Genomic DNA, 17,120 nt, shown 5'->3' with positions numbered 1-17,120 from the left:
TTATTATTTTATGGTCCTTTAACGCCCTTTATTGAGATCCATAGAATAATATATGATAGTCTCGCTTTCAAGCAGAAAAGTGTTTCAAGCAAAAATTGGTGTTAAAAAAACTCTGGAGGATCAAATTAGACGAACTGCTAGTGTTTTGAACTCTATCAACTTTTAAGTAGATCCAGAGAATAATATGGATAGATCTACCAACTTTGAGGAACCTGGCAAGGAAAATCTATCCAAGAAAAACTATGCTTCATAATACTATGTTTCTTTGTCTTTTATCGACATTTCTATTGTTCTTTCGTTAATTAAACTCTTTCCGAAGAATAATTCTAAATTGTTTAATCGACCGAGTAATGTTGTCTTGTGTATAGTACCACAATCGCCTTATACTTAATTCAAGTGAATATTTTCCAAAAATTATTGTAAATATTTCAGACACAATTTTTATTTAATTAACATGAAATTTTTTTTAAAAATAAAATGGACACCCCTGTATGTCAGAATATAATAATAAAATGTTAAGTGCCACTGGTTATGTGTATATCGCGAAATTGACATTTCCCGTATCGAAAATGAAACTAATATGAATCATTTAACATAATTAAAAATAATTAATAATAAATAGTGTTTGTCGTTTTTCAATAAATTTAAAAAAAAAATGTCTCGTCAATTAGCTCCAACAGAGCGAAAGCTCGCAGAAAAGTTAATAATATTAAATGATCGTGGTGTTGGAATGTTAACAAGAATATATAACATCAAAAAAGCTTGCGGTGATGCAAAATCTAAACCAGGATTTCTATCTGATAAAACGTTAGAATCGTCAATTAAGAATATTGTACGTAAATTTCCAAATATTGAGACAAAAGGTCTTCAAGCGATCCACCCAATTCGGAATGATATCATCAAATCATTATCACTGTATTATTATACTTTCGTCGATTTATTGGATTTTAAAGATAACGTTTGTGAATTATTAACAAGTATGGATGCTTGGCAAGTACATTTAGATTTAACGTTAAATTTTGATTTAACAAAAGCGTATTTAGATTTAGTTGTGACCTATGTATCGTTAATGGTATTACTATCACGTGTTGAAGATCGTAAAGCAGTGCTAGGATTATTTAATGCAGCCCATGAAATGGTACACGGACAAAGTGATCAAAGTTTTCCACGACTGGGTCATATGATTGTTGATTATGATTCTCCGCCCAAAAAATTATCCGATGAATTCGTTCCGCATGCAAGATTGTTAATTAGCGCGCTAATGTCATTGTTCACTGTTTATCCTGCACGTAATTTATCGGCTGATAGTTGGAGATCAGAACAAAAATTAAGTTTAGTTGCAAATCCAGGACAATTATTAAAAGCTGCTCAAACCGATACCATGTCTTGTGAATATTTATCACTGGATGTGATGGAACGTTGGGTTGTTTTTGGATTTATGTTGTGTCATCAAGCATTACAACAGGAACAAGCATGTAAAATGTGGATTGGTGCTTTAGAATCGTCATGGGTTGTGCCTCTATTTCGTGATGAAGTTGTTTATATTCATTCATACATTCAAAGTTTTTTCGATGGAATTAAGGGCTATGGAAAACGGGTTTCAGAAGTGAAAGATTGTTATAACCAAGCAGTCCAAAAAGCTGGATATCGACATCGTGAAAGACGAAAATTTTTACGTACAGCTTTAAAAGAATTAGGTCTTATAATGACTGATCAACCAGGATTACTTGGCCCTAAAGCACTATTAGTGTTTATGGGCTTATGTTGGGCTCGGGATGAAGTATTATGGTTATTACGTCATGGAGATAATCCACCACAACAAAAGAGTAAAAGCAAGAATACCGAAGATTTAGTTGATCGTCAACTTCCAGAATTATTATTCCATATGGAAGAATTACGTGTTTTAGTTCGAAAATACAGTCAAGTTATTCAACGATATTACGTACAATATTTATCGGGATTCGATGCAATTGCATTAAATCAAACAATGCAAAATTTACAAGTTTGTCCAGAAGATGAAAGTATTATTTTATCATCGTTATGCAGTACAATTGCAAATTTATCTGTGAAACAAGTTGAAGATAATGAAATATTTGATTTTCGTGCATTTCGTTTAGATTGGTTCCGCTTACAAGCGTACATGTCGATGGGTAAAGCTCCAATGCCAATTGCAGATCATCGTGAATTAGCATCATTTATCGATACCGTTTCGTTTCATACAAAAATGGTGGATAATTTGGATGAAATGTTAGTTGAAACATCCGATTTATCAATATTCTGTTTTTATTCGAAAATTTTTGAAGATCAATTTCACATGTGTTTAGAATTTCCAGCACAAAATCGTTATATAATCGCGTTTCCATTAATTTGTAGTCATTTTCAAAGTTGTACGCACGATTTATGTCCAGAAGAACGTCATCATATTCGTGAACGGAGTTTATCCGTTGTAAACATGTTCTTAGATGAAATGGCTAAAGAGGCAAAAAATATAATTACAACAATTTGTGACGAACAATGTAAGATGAGTGATAAATTATTGCCGAAACATTGTGCAATTGTTATATCAGCGGTTGTGAATCGTAAAAAGAAGGATAAAAATAAGAAAAATATTTTGGAAATCGAAAAACCTGGTATGGAAAGTTATCGAAAAACACGAGAGAATCTTACAACCATGGATAAACTACATATGGCTTTAACTGAGTTGTGTTTTGCTATTAATTATTGTCCAACCGTTAATGTTTGGGAGTACACGTTTGCACCACGAGAATATTTACATCAGCATCTAGAAAGTCGATTTTCACGAGCATTAGTTGGAATGGTCATGTTTAATCCTGATACAAGTGAAATTGCTAAACCGTCTGAGTTACTTGTGAGCGTTCGAGCTTACATGAATGTTTTACAAACTGTTGAAAATTATATTCATATTGATATTACTCGAGTTTTTAACAATGCGCTTTTACAACAAACTCAACAAGTTGATAGCCATGGAGATAAAACCGTTGCCGCTCTGTATACACAATGGTATTCGGAAGTATTACTACGCCGCGTTAGTAGTGGAAATATTTGTTTTTCAATGAATCAAAGAGCTTTTGTAAGTTTAACTGCAGAAGGTACAATACCTTTCAATGCTGAGGAGTTTTCCGATATCAATGAATTACGTGCATTAGCGGAATTAATTGGGCCATATGGAATGAAACTGTTAAATGAAACCTTAATGTGGCATATTGCGAGTCAAGTACAAGAGTTAAAAAAACTTGTTGCTGGTAATAAAGATGTTTTGGTGTCGCTACGTACTAATTTTGATAAGCCCGAAATCATGAAAGAACAATTTAAACGATTACAAAGCGTTGATAACGTTTTACAACGCATGACAATTGTTGGTGTCATCCTCAGTTTCCGACAATTAGCACAAAGTGCACTTGTCGATGTTCTCGAACAACGTATTCCATTCTTATTAAGTTCCATATTAGATTTTCGTCATCATTTACCTAGTGGGGATCCAATGCAAATTGTTAGCGAAATGGCATCAGCTGCTGGTTTAACATGTAAAGTCGATCCAACTTTAGCGGCTGCTTTACGTAATCAAAAATCTGATTCTGATGAGGAAGAACATCTTTTAGTATGTTTATTAATGGTTTTCGTAGCTGTGTCAATACCGAAATTGGCTCGAAATGAAAATTCATTTTATCGAGCATCGTTAGAGGGACATTCGAATAACATTCATTGTATGGCGTTAGCGATTAATAATATTTTTGGAGCATTATTTACAATTTGTGGTCAAGGTGATATTGAAGATCGAATGAAAGAATTTTTAGCATTGGCATCGTCAAGTTTGTTACGATTAGGACAAGAACCGGATAAAGAAGCAATACGTAATCGTGAATCGGTTTATTTGTTATTGGATCAAATTGTGCAGGAATCGGAATTTTTAACAATGGATTTATTAGAATCTTGTTTTCCGTATGCGTTAATTCGTAATGCGTATCATGCGGTATTTAAACAAGAACAGAGTATGATTTAAAAAATTATTTTTTTTGAGTTAGAAAAACGTATGTTAATTTAAGGTCGTTCAAATATTTTTTAATGTGAGATAAATAATAACAAGATATTTAATGTTTCATTATATTTAAATTTCGATTTAATTCGAAAATAAAATTTGTTCGTACAAAAAGTATTTATTTATGCACGTTTGATACGTGTCTACAAGTCCGTTGTCTCAAACGTAGTGTGTGGCAAAGCGAATCGGTGAAAAAAATTACGCTTACGAAACGAAACTCGTCGCCTTGTTTAATAATTTGCTTTTCTATGAAGTCTCACAAAATTACGCGTATTGTTGTTCTAACAATGTAGATTGTATATATCTTAACTTTTTCGGATGGAACGTTTCTTTTTGTCACACAATGTGTAAGTAAGCGTGGACTTTACTTATTTTACGATTGAAATTGTATGCTGCTAGGAACTAATATTACGAATGTCCAGGAGTTTCTATAAAGCGGGAATTTTTAAACCTGAGAATGCTAGGCAAGTGTCAATCGTCCTTCTCATTATTTCAAATTGACTGAATTCGTATTGACGTTTAAAACTTCTAATTAAACAAAGAGGAAGATACTTTAAGTAGCTTCCTTGTTGAGTATCGCCGTAGATATTACATATAAAACTTTGTTTTGCAAGAAAGAGACGGGCAACAATCTTTGAATGCTTATATCTTCTTCGTTGTTTAATCAATTTTAATTTAAGGTTCGAATTTTGTTATGGTGTCAAGTCTACTTTTATATTTTTATGGGTAATGTGGCAAATTCGATATTAGTAATACCCAATTATTTGTGGATAACTTTCAAATATGAATACAGAAAATTTAGTCAAATACTTCATTTCAACAACAAAAATATTGTGCTAGAAAGTCGGATTCAATGTGCATTCAATCTAAAGATATGTTCACAGTAGCGTGAGTGATGCGTATTTCGATACGTGACAATTCTTGATTCGACTCGTGTATTGTGGAAAAAAAAAACTTTATGGTTGTAAAATTATAGAATATTTTCAAATTCTCATGGTGCTTATTAATTTAAGCATCTAAAATTATTACATCCGGTTTTATTAGCTTTAAAGTTTAAAAAAACATTTGTTATAATTATATTATTTTTATGAAATTTTTGTAGGCATAATGTCCCGCAAAAAATTTCGCATTTAAAAAAATTTTTAATTTTCTCGAAATTTCAAATAGGAGCGGCGAAAAAAGATTTGATCTTAATGAAATAAATATCATCTGATGGGTTGTAATTTCTTTTTTTTGAATCAATATCTCAAATACTTGTTTGCTTGAAATTTCGAGAAAAATAAAAATATTTTTAAAGTGCGCCACTTTTTTTGCAGGGCAGTATATATGAATAATTTTATACGAATACACAAAAATTTTATAATTTGTTTAGGCTTTTTGTTTTTAAATTGATTTATAATACAGTCAAACTTGGCTATTTCATAACTCAAGTAATTTTTGAAATTTCTGAATAAATTCTTCACAAGCTATAAAATTTATACTTAAATTTTAGAAACACATTTAAATCATAACATAGAAAACTTGTAGAATTACTCAGCGAAGAATAGATGTTATGGAACAGTAATTGAAACTTGAAACTATTTGATGTGGTAAACTGTATAATTAGATTGGATTTCGTTTAGCCAAATTGGACTGTATTAACTTTCAATCTTTATTTATTTAAGATGCATTTATTACGTAAATTATCTAAATTATATATTTTTCTGTAGTTTTAAATTATGTTAACAAACATAGTTCAAAAAGTAATGAGTAATGACTTATTTTTAAGTAATTAATGGATTACAACACTTTGAAATTAAACAAATATTTCAGAATTTGATTAAAAAGAGAATTAATTTATTTTCGAGACTTTATTTTTAATAATGTATCATTTTATTTTCAATATTAATACCGGACATAAAAAAATTCAAAGTGTTGTAATTCCTAAGTTTGTAGTACAACTTATATAGATATTTTCAATGGCTATTTAGCAACATACTATGTTTTCACGATTTGAGAAAATGCATTTTTGTTTAGATAGTATCCTGCACGAAATGAAGGAATAATTCATTCGTATGATTAATTTTCCGAATATTCTTCAAATTGAAAATGGTTTTTTTTAGATAACTCATTTAAACTAAAGTGACGTCATTATTCAATAACGCCACCGTGAGAATAGTATTTTCATGTTGACCGTGACTCTGAGTTTGAGCGTCAAATTAGGTCACGTGATCAGTTTAGAAAACGTCACATAAAAACGTAGTAAGCGTTGTTTAGCTACTTATTCTCAGAATTGTCAGAAAGTTTCTTTCTTATTTACTTTTTTTTACACTTTCGTATAACTATTTCATGTGTTATTAAAAATGAGGTCAGAGAATTACTTTTAGTATGTATCGACTTGCGAATTTTTTTAGCACATATCGACTTTCGTAATTAAATAACTTTTTGTCGCTCATTTTTACAATTTGACGCTGGACATAATTATACTTTTTTCAACTAGATGGAACTCTCATTTGATACACAAAGCCATCGTTAAGCGTCATAATGAGATTTCATCTTAATGGGTTTAAGTTATTTTTATTCAAAACTCAAATCAAAATCTGTTGTTTAAAAAGAAAATGCAATTTGAAAGAAATTTGCTGGTGTTTTACCCTCATCCATACTTATATCTCTAAAAGAAATTTTCTGTGAAAACAAATATAACCAAACGGATATAATGACGTCACAATCTCATGTAGCTAAAACGTGCGGAGTTATTTACGAAATGTAATTATCATTGTTTAAGTGCAATTTTTGTATAGTTCCAGTTAAAATAAAGAGAGGTAATTTTACATTTTCGTATTAATGAATTAATACAAATCGAGAATGATTTGGTAATAACACATTTGACATTATGTATTTGTACTCAATTGTAGTCATTGGGAATTATTTACTTTCTTTTTAAGATTTTTGTACTGCTCGAGTGTCAAAAATAACTTTACAAAGCTTTATCTCGTAGATTATAAGATTATTATATTATATAATATTTAAGTATTATTATTTAATTTAATAAATGTAATTTTTGTACTCATTTACAGAGATATTAATAATAAAAATATTCTTTAAAATTATACCAGATTTTTTTGTGATTTTAATCCACAGGCTGGATACATCTTAATATTACCTACATATAGATTGATTTCGCTGACAATTTATGTGTGTCTAAAACTCTGAACTGGAAAGTAGTGGATAACTAAGCAGATGCCAGTAGGGTCTTAACAATATTGGGGGCTGGAAAATAATCTGGCGCCCTTAAACAAATTCCTCCGGGTGTAGATGATCCTGAAAAAACTAATCTAAAAAGGGAATACATCTGAAAATTTATCGAATATGATCAGAATAAGAAAAATTTTTTATTTTATTGTGAAATTGTTATTTTATTAACCAAAAAATTTTACAGTTTTATTAAATTTACAAAAATTTGCAATCTAATTTTTAAATTTATATAGAGACTAGTATTTATACAATATATTTTACAGTATGTGTATTTCATAATTAGGCATTATAATTACAGAGTGGTTCAAAATTGCTGCCACTAACGATAGAGGCCACCACTGTGAAAAATTCGAAGACAAATTTTTTCCCAAAACCCCTGTCCAAAAACTTAAATCCGACATTTAGAGAAGTGTCGCAATAAATTCCACCTAATTTCTTGTCGTCGTGGGAAAAAAGAAATTTGGAGTGCTCTGTACAGAGCGGCCAGTTATTACGGGCCATCTTATTAACATCGATATGTAATATCATAAACATTTTGAACTTATGAAACAAATATTACAATTATTATTTTTCGAAAATAAAGAGATTAATGATCTTTTCCAATTTTTATTTTTTTAATAAATACTTATTTCAAGAAATAAATTTGAAAATTAATTAGCTGCTTTCTTCAATATCATTGAGGTTTAAAAAATAGCTTCTATTCCATTTTTCCACGATTAAAGCATAAATTTGGTATTATTTTTTAATGAAATTTCCCACTTTTGGCGTTCTAGGTGAGGAGAGAATTATTGTCTGTATTTAATACCGAAAAAAATAACAAAATTCCTCCCATGATTTCTAATTTTTGTTTAAAGCTTAATTTAAGTGAAAAACAATGAAGCTTTTTCACTACTGATCTAAAACATTTTGATAATGTAGACACTAATGCCTTTACCCTTAAGAGATGTATGAAGTCGCATTTATGTCGTCAGCAAGGCGTTCGATAAAGGGGCCCGCCCGACTGTTAAAAAGATTGAGCGACCTTGGCTTACATACTATAACTTCGACTTGGTGACTATCAATGTATAGTTACCGTTCAAGACATATAGCAGACCTATTTATAGTTCCTTTAGGAACTGATTAATAGAATATTATGCTACCGAACAAAAAAAAATGTATGTGATCTTCAATGCTGTTATCTTCTATCCAATACATATTTAGATCAGTGGCCATGTAAAATATTTCAGCTAGTTATAATAATGCCTAATTATTTCATAAACAATTAATGTACCAAAATGATGGTTTCTTTTAAGGCACTTAATTTAACAATATGGAAGATTTTTCAACAATACATGACTTACTTCCCTGTATTTGTATTGTAAATGAGTTCTATAAAATTGTCAATAGAGTAAGTCATTGTGTAATACTGCCTAAACACCATTATTAATATTAGTCAATTTTTTTTAAAATACATAATTATAAATTTTTCAAAAATTGCGTCTCCAAAAAAAGAGTTTATCAATTAATATAAATTCTAAATTAATTTAAGTTATTCTCCTAAAATTATTATTAATATCATGTAAATTTATCAAAAAATTATCTGGAATAAAAATTCACTGTCATCAAGTTAAATACTTGTCTTATTACTTAAGATATGGTTTTCATGTAACCGAGTTCGTCATATAGCGGTCGTTAAATTTACGTCAAATAAATATACTGTTCCTATTTGAATATAATAATTCAACTTGTAGGTACAGATGAACCGATAGTTAAATTGCAGGTGGATTAAGAATTTTCTTGTCTACCCGCCGTCCAAAAATAATCAACTATGAGTTTATTCTACCATGCAATTAGATCCCAAACCAATATTAAATATTTAAAAAAATTCTTAATTTCAATGACAGTAATTTCTAAAAGACATACTCAAATATTACTCAAATCGAATTTATTTGAGAATATTGTTATGGCATGGCATTTTAATTTTATTACATTTTAGATTTGAGGTTCTTTGAAAGTAGATATCTCAAAAAACCATAATACAGACCTTTTAATAAGCTTGCTATATGAGAGTCCTGTTTTCAAGAAAACTATACCTTTACTGGCTTATAAATAATACAAAAAGAATTGTTTCACATTTAAAAGGAACGAGATTAATTCTTAAAAAATATTTTCACACACTCTATATTTAGGATATTTTCAATATTGTCTAAAATATTTTTAAAATCTTTCAAATATGACACTATTTTAACTGAAATAGTCCTCAGTAAAAGGCCCTCCTTCACAAGTGATCACTTCGAACAGTGAGAGGCATTTAATGGTAAATCTAAAATACTTTTTATTTGGAAAAATTCATGGAAGATTTTCTTTCGTTGAGATTTGAAAATTTGTAATTTCGTCAATCATAAAATTACTATATAAACGTTTTTGACCGACAAACTAAAATTTGTAATTTTCCGGATGTCAGTCGACGAACACTCTACCCTGTTATGTATAATCACCAACCGCTTGGTGATTATATATACCAAATTTTTATAATGTGACGGAATTAAAAATATTCGGGGCCTTCCGAAAGAACAGAACTTTCCCAAATATAAATCTCCCCCTGTTAGTAACGACTATTGAAACAGGTCCTGATCCTGTGGATTACAATTTAAATAATAATCTTTAATTAAGAAAATTTACCGAAACAATTTTTTTTGAATAAAAATAAATTATTGGAGATTTTTTAATTAATCTATGCTGTAATTAATTGGAACCTTTATCTGTTAAACGATTTCGAAATTCCATAAAATTTATGATATAAAAAAATCGAATAAAAATTTTCGAGGAATGACATTTAAATGGAATCTACGAATCATAAATCAATCTTTTAAAAAAACATATTGGACCAAAATTACAGTTTTTCTTCAAGATAATGGAATGTGCATAAAAGTGACTCATAAACAAGTATGTGAGTGTACACAACTACTATAACCAATCGTCAAATGATCAGCTTTAGTAAATTGAAAGAATTTTTTATGTCTGGCTCTTAATAAATGCACATCTTACAAGCTTTTTTTTTTCCAAAAAAGAATTTATATTTGTAACTATTTGTAAGACATATTTTACCGAAGACAGTGGGAATTAAAATAGGGGTGTATAATGCATATAAGCCACAATTCTATGAAAAAAAATTTGAATGATTTTGAAAATATTCTAGGCTAAATATAAGAAAAAATAAAAAAATTGTACTATTAGTGCGCATATTAGGCGCAACCGTTGATAAAATGAGAAAAGGTAAATAAGTAATATTTTACGGGTGGTTCAAAAATTAGTATGTATGCCAGATTTCCCGTTAAAAGGATAGATCTACCGTATTTTGAGCGTTATACCGCTTTTTAGTAACCTACCGTTTTTATTATTTAGGTGGCACATTTATAATAATGAAGAAGATTTCACTACCTTTCGAATCTCGACGGATATTTGAATTTAATTTTATACAACTTTTGTAATTTTCAACTTTTTCAACACGAATTAAAAAATGTATAATTCGGTGAAAATTCGAATTTAAATAAAAATAGAGCCTACCGTATTTTTACCGAATCTACCGTTTTTTAAAGGTACCATCTACCGTTTTTTTTATTCGAAATGATCTGGCAACACTGTATGTATATCACGCACAACTCAAAGAGATAGGTGTTAATGGACATTCCAATCAATTTAGTCGTGCACCAATCTCTCTTTTTTGTACGCCCATACTATTTAGTGACTTTCATCACTTATCAGTGATTTTAAACGACTCTATTAGGTTCATTTAAATTGAAACAGCGTAATATCTCGAGAAATCAAGATCAGGTTCAGAAGTGGCAAGTCAGAATTTTATGCATAAAAATTAAAAAATTACAACCATATTCATAAATATTTACTTAATCCGCTAAATGTATATAAGGCCGGTGCAAGTTCTGGGTGGGATTTCTAACAATCCTTGCCACGCCCAGTAACCCACCCCCATGCATATTATTATACTAAACGTTTGAATTCATATTGGATATGATATTTCAAGGTTGTATAATAAAATATAATTATAGGTATTACGTTGTGTCAATTTAGAAAACCTTTGTGTAATAAATTATAAAAAAACATAATTTTATAATTCCAATGTACAGATTTTAAAATAATTAAGAAAACTCTGTGTAATTGTGACCTTGATTAAAGTTTGGGAGTTAATTACGTATATTCATTAATATGTCAAAATTAGGCGATATCCTAAAATAACATATAATATTTTGTAAAAACAAATAATTTTTCTCGATCTTATGTCGCAGCCAACTAACTTAATTAGCCATTCAATTAATAGCCTAGCCTTTTTACTTCACGGAGCCGTTCACTTAGCGACCTGAACTAAATTCAGCCAGTCAATCAAATAGCTAGGCTAATGACTTGGATCAATATCATTTAACTACTTGTCTATTTTAGCCAATTTAATTTAGTTCACTTTCTGCCACCTGCCGCTGAAACCCATACACTGTCAATAATATTGTTGATGTTTCTCACAGTCTGATTGCGATTATGCAAAAAAATGACAAACAGTTGGAACTGTGTATGGAACTATTAAAAACAGGTTTTCACAGCAAGAGTTGCAGTACTCAGATACAAACTATGGCGACGAAATTTCAGATATTCGAATTTCTTTCAGAGAGGCTGTTGGCAAGTCAATTACTTTTTGGTGACCAGGGATTCCAAAAATGTTGTTGTAAGCCTACTGTGAATCAGTGTTGCAATAATAAAGGTGCCTGTTTTAGAAACAAAGTTTTTTACGGATCCAAATGCCATGGAAGTTTAACTTACGTTATTAATTACATGTGTACTTTATTACCGAGTTACGCTATTCGACCACATGATTACCAAATAACAATATGTTACATTTTAAATTACGTAAATAAACAATTTCTAATGTCAGATATTTGATCTTTTTTGATCAAATGTGTGAATATTATTCAGGCCGCTAGTTGAACGGCACTGTTTAGTAAAAAGGCTAGCCTATTAATTAAATGGTTAATTAAGTTAGTTGGCAGCGACAGATACATTGGATAATTTATACTATCTAAAAAAAGAATCAATTTTATATAAATAAACATTTTATATACTTATAGATACAAAAAAAGTATCATAGTAAATGACTTTATCATATAAATTATAAGCCTCCTTTTGTTGGACCTAAGTAATACTCACATTCTATAAAACAAACTAATACAATTCGTCTTTTTAAATAAATAAAAATTGGAGTTTTCTTTTTAGAAAAGAATAAATATGTTTAACGAGTATAATCTAGAATCCTTGCGTCAATTCATTACCATTTTGTTCAACCGAACGATTGGTAGCACTACCAATGACTTCTAACCATCTAAAACAACAAAAAAAAATACAAAATATTAACTTTATTCAAGAATAAAAATTTTTTAATAAATATTATCAGAAAACTATATTAAATGACTAAAAATAAAAAATTTCACATACCTTTGGAAAGTATAATTTGATTCCGAACGGAAAAAATATACGTGATTTTTATATTGTAATTTAAATACAAATTCCTTTGAAATATTATCACTTGGTGATGGTGTACCAATTGTGTAACCTAAAACTGGCAGCGATGCTAATGGAAAATCTTCTGTGGAACTCTTATAGAAGAATAAACAAAATGATGTAAATACAACCCATAATTTTTGCCATCCATTACTATTCTTAAACTTGCGTAGCAAATAGCCAGATAATTGATTCTGTAAGGAATATAATCGTTTTTTATTATTTCATTGATAATTTAAGCAATATTAAAATGATGCTATTTTTGAAAACTAAAAGCATTGGTATAAGTGGAGTAAAAGCAAGCGGACGGCGGATGGGCTTGAGCTCAACCTTGGGCTTCTTTTCAACATTGTGTCATCTCAAAGCATACCTTAGTTCGACAATGTCTGAAGATCGGCTCAACGGTTTAGCCTCGCTCAATATACATCGCGGTGTAGAAGCTGATGCGAGTTTTGGGAAAGTTAAAAATAATGCCTGAATATCAGATTTTGATAAAATATTCTCTTACTCGAAAATAGAGTTTTTTGTTTTTATGACCTAACATTATGAACCAAAGTTCGACCACCAACCCCCTGGGTGATTCCTGCGCACGAATCTGCATAATATGAACCTTCTTTGAAGGTGGCATTTTTTGTAGCCCTCTCTTGATATGAATTCTAAATTATTGTTTAATATTTGGATAAACTTACCTTAATGGATAGTAATTGATCAACCATACTAATTGTTGTATTTCTATGCCAACAAACTTGTACAGTTGTATTATTACGTTGTAAGGGCATACTTGGTCGTTCAGTGGATGAGCAACCATCTAATCCTTGTTTATCAATTATTTCATCAGAAGAACCTTAAAAGTTTTAACAAAAATTACAATAAAATGAAATATCATTATTTCAAACGATATAAATTTAAAATTACAACTTACAACAACTTTTTAAACTCAAATACGTTAAATTTGAATCTGTATGATCACGTGCTTTTTGTAAAGCATCTTGTAAATCAGTCACCCAACAATCTTTTTCGTATTGTGAATTAGCTGCTACAGTTAAAGCCCTATTACCACCTACAGAAGAAAAATTTAACAATTAATTTATTTGTATATGTCAAAAAAGTTGGGGTTGGATTTAACTGTACCATAAATTGTAAAAGCATATTTTGCAAGTGCTTTTTCTGGTTCGTCAATCATCACACCACGTAACGGCATATGTCCATGTACACGAAAATGTGCAGCGCCTTGTACACGCGATGTATACAATAAAATATCTGAAAACTTAAAATTTCATTTTACTTAAAAAAATTTTCAAAAATAATTTTTCTAAATATGAGCGGTACCAAAAAGAACATTCTTTGTTGATATCCTTTTCTTGAATGTTTTAATAAACATCCGAGTCGTAAGAAATTACGTCCTGGGGTTCCTAAGATATCAAATCCAACAATATCACGTTGTAATTCATGTAGTGTTGCTAAATTTTCACTATGCTTTAAAGTTTCTTTTGCCGGTGACAACAATGGAGTCAAGGCGGCACGTGCAGCAATACAACTGGCACGATCGGAACGATTTTCGTCATAACTTTCCAATAGTCCTAAGAAAAAATATGATAATTAGTTTTGAACGCTCACGCAGTATCTGAATTATGACTTTGTTCGCTAAACTTACGGTCAATTAAATTCTGATATTGCAGCAATCGATGTAAAGGTTTTAAAATAAAACTTGTAAAAGGTAAATAACAAACTTTTTGTAATTCGAAATCTCTGTAGAGTTGTTCGAATCGTGGATTACGTCGAAATGCTATATCCAATTGTTCTAGTACTAATGTGTGACCATCTAAATATTCTTCATATAACTAGAAAAAAAAAGCGAGAAATACTAAAACAATATTAGATTATTCAAGACTACTAAGTAATGCCGCCATATACACTTTGTTAAGTGATTACTGCAAGTTTTGAATGGGATGAGAACTTGGACGTATTCTATACCGACGGATCTTTTTCTCTGGAAATCTATATTTACGGATATCATTCCAGGTGCTGGATCATTGAAGCGTGTATCAAGCGGAAATGATGGCTATTATGAGGTATGCGAATGTATAACAATAGACATCCGGGAGTTTCGTTTGCAAAATGCAAGCTGCTCCTGAATAATGATATCTTAAAAGAGGCCATTCTAAGATGGAGAGAGGAACGCACTTGGGAGTAATCTAAGGCATTTATGGCCTGAGTACAATCGTAGGCGCTCCGAAGATCATATATCGCTTCAAAAGGCCTATATAAGCAAAATCTGGAGCTGTCACAGTGGGGAGGAGGAGGAAACGATGTCTCATCTTCTCTGTCACTGTCCAGATTTTGTCATGAGAAGATCTGGACAGTCTCTTCTCATGGCAATATCTCTGACTTTAAATTCGTTGACGTCAAAGCACTCCTGTTGTTCTTAAATAGCTCCAAATGGTTCATGGAGCAGTGGCTGGAAATTAGCTAACCCTTTTTCAATATCACAACAAACCCTATGGTCTAAGGGTGTCCCATCCTAGGACAGCTACTCTAACCCAGCCTACTGCAAGTGTTTAGTAAACAAGTTTGAACAACATGTGTTAAATGTAAGCGTTTACTAGCTTGCAAGAATTATTTTAACACTTGGACTCTTTTTCTTTTACTCTTTCACTAATCAAAGTGCATATCTCGTAAAATGGGTTTAAACTTACCGGCAGTAATGTTGGAATATTATTTAATAAAATATCACCCAAAGGTAAAGTATGATTCTCCCAACCTTGTAAACATGAGTCTAAATCGCGAGCAAAAACTGCATGTACAGTGGCTAATGGAGAAACTAATGATAATAATAATTCAGCAACTTCTTCCATTTCCTCTGTTCCGAATTCATTTCTCCAATACTGAAAAAAAAGTTTATTTGTTATTTACATAAAATTATCATGAAAAATGGATTTGAGGCGGATTGACAAATGGGGGGATATAAAAAGTTCGTGATTTGATATAAGATAAGATTTTTTTATAAAAGTTCTCACCTCATTAATGACATCCAAATCTTTTTTATAAATTTTTTCAGTCATTAATATTTCTTTTGCAATGAAAAATGATTTATCTGTTGGCCATCGATACTAAAACATTAAAAACAAAAAATACGTTAGTTTAATATATTTAAATAAAAATAAAATTCTAAGAAATTACTTTTTTCTTTCCATTTTCATCGACATGATTTCCATTGATGTTATTATTAACACTATTATTAAGGACCGTTGTTGTTGGCTGCTGTAAATCAGGCGACGTTGGCGACGTTGAATTTGACGAAATATTATATAAACTATTATTGTTATTCTGTGATGATACATTTTCCAAATTTTCTTTATCCGGCTTCTCTGTATATTGGAAAAGGTAAATATTTAATAAATTGCATAAAAATTAATAAAATAGAAAAAAATACTACACAAAAATATTTTCAGGCATGTTGGATTTAATTTTAAAAAAAGGGGAATAAATTGATTTAAAATGTGTGGAGATTAATTATGGAATTCGAATTAGAGAAGTAACTTCTCTATCGATCTATTACAATGGAATATGCATTAAAATTATAATCTGACATTGTTTATTAGCAGTTGAAACAAAAAAATATTTATGGAAAAGAAAAATATTGTTTTGAACTATGATAGTATCTTAAATTGTGAAATTTTTCAAACAAGCTATCGTAATTTATTACGAATTTTATTCTTTAAAATAAGTTGGTTAAAGAATTTTCTATAAACAATTTTTCGATTTCTAATTTATGCTGTACGGTTTTCTTCAACAATACAGACATGATAGGAAATTTCGGGCTTTTCCAAAACAATCAGGGTAGAAAAGATAGAATGATATTATATTTTATTAGGCTTTGTTTTCGTTATTGTAACCGTTAAACGCACTGTAAAACAAACAACTGTATTCAATAAAATATATTACAAAGATAAAACGTCTGTTGATAAAAATAGCGTCCGTCATTTTTAACGTTCATAAATTTCTGGTCTTTGCCAATATGCTTGGCAAAAATTATGCTACTAGGAATAAATGTGATACAATTTGCAGCATGCGTATTAGTAAAGCATTGTAAAACTTACCTTTTTATTTTAAAACCTTAAAAACTAATTTAGGAAAAAAATTAATTTTTTTAAATTCAGTAATCAAACAAAAAAAATAAAATAAAATAAATAATTTTAAAAAAACATTTAAAACAATTGTTCAAAAAATATTATGAAAAAAAAAAAGATTGTCTAAATTCTAAAAAGTAACTAAAAAGGGGTTAAAT

General features: G+C 29.9%; 2 protein-coding genes across 5 annotated transcripts in view; one reads left to right on the top strand and one right to left on the bottom strand.

The window, feature by feature from the left end:
• Positions 1–549: 549 nt before the first annotated feature.
• On the top strand, positions 550–5,122 carry LOC123305082 (membrane-associated protein Hem). The gene has a single exon (XM_044886694.1). It carries the CDS (start codon positions 656–658, stop codon positions 4,019–4,021), a length of 3,366 nt encoding a protein of 1,121 aa, XP_044742629.1. The 5' UTR covers positions 550–655; the 3' UTR covers positions 4,022–5,122.
• Positions 5,123–11,044: 5,922 nt separating this feature from the next.
• The window catches only part of LOC123306102 (FERM, ARHGEF and pleckstrin domain-containing protein 1), a 34,082-nt gene continuing 28,006 nt past the window's right edge, over positions 11,045–17,120 (bottom strand). For 3 of the 4 annotated variants that reach the window (XM_044887977.1, XM_044887976.1, XM_044887978.1), the window contains exons 12-21: positions 16,013–16,200; positions 15,850–15,942; positions 15,529–15,717; positions 14,487–14,673; positions 14,162–14,412; positions 13,964–14,099; positions 13,755–13,892; positions 13,522–13,676; positions 12,767–13,026; positions 11,045–12,653 (exon numbers count right to left, since the gene is read on the bottom strand). In XM_044887977.1, coding sequence (XP_044743912.1) covers positions 12,578–12,653; positions 12,767–13,026; positions 13,522–13,676; positions 13,755–13,892; positions 13,964–14,099; positions 14,162–14,412; positions 14,487–14,673; positions 15,529–15,717; positions 15,850–15,942; positions 16,013–16,200 — 1,673 coding nt within the window. In that variant the 3' untranslated portion in view covers positions 11,045–12,577. Of the gene's footprint in view, positions 12,654–12,766; positions 13,027–13,521; positions 13,677–13,754; positions 13,893–13,963; positions 14,100–14,161; positions 14,413–14,486; positions 14,674–15,528; positions 15,718–15,849; positions 15,943–16,012; positions 16,201–17,120 lie in introns of those variants that run through there. The other variant, XM_044887979.1, reaches the window with a different exon arrangement.

Source organism: Chrysoperla carnea, chromosome 1, assembly GCF_905475395.1.
Source record: "Chrysoperla carnea chromosome 1, inChrCarn1.1, whole genome shotgun sequence".
Lineage (NCBI taxonomy): Eukaryota > Metazoa > Arthropoda > Insecta > Neuroptera > Chrysopidae > Chrysoperla > Chrysoperla carnea.
Note: the sequence above shows the minus strand (reverse complement) of the source record. Positions and strands in the feature narration are given on the sequence as shown.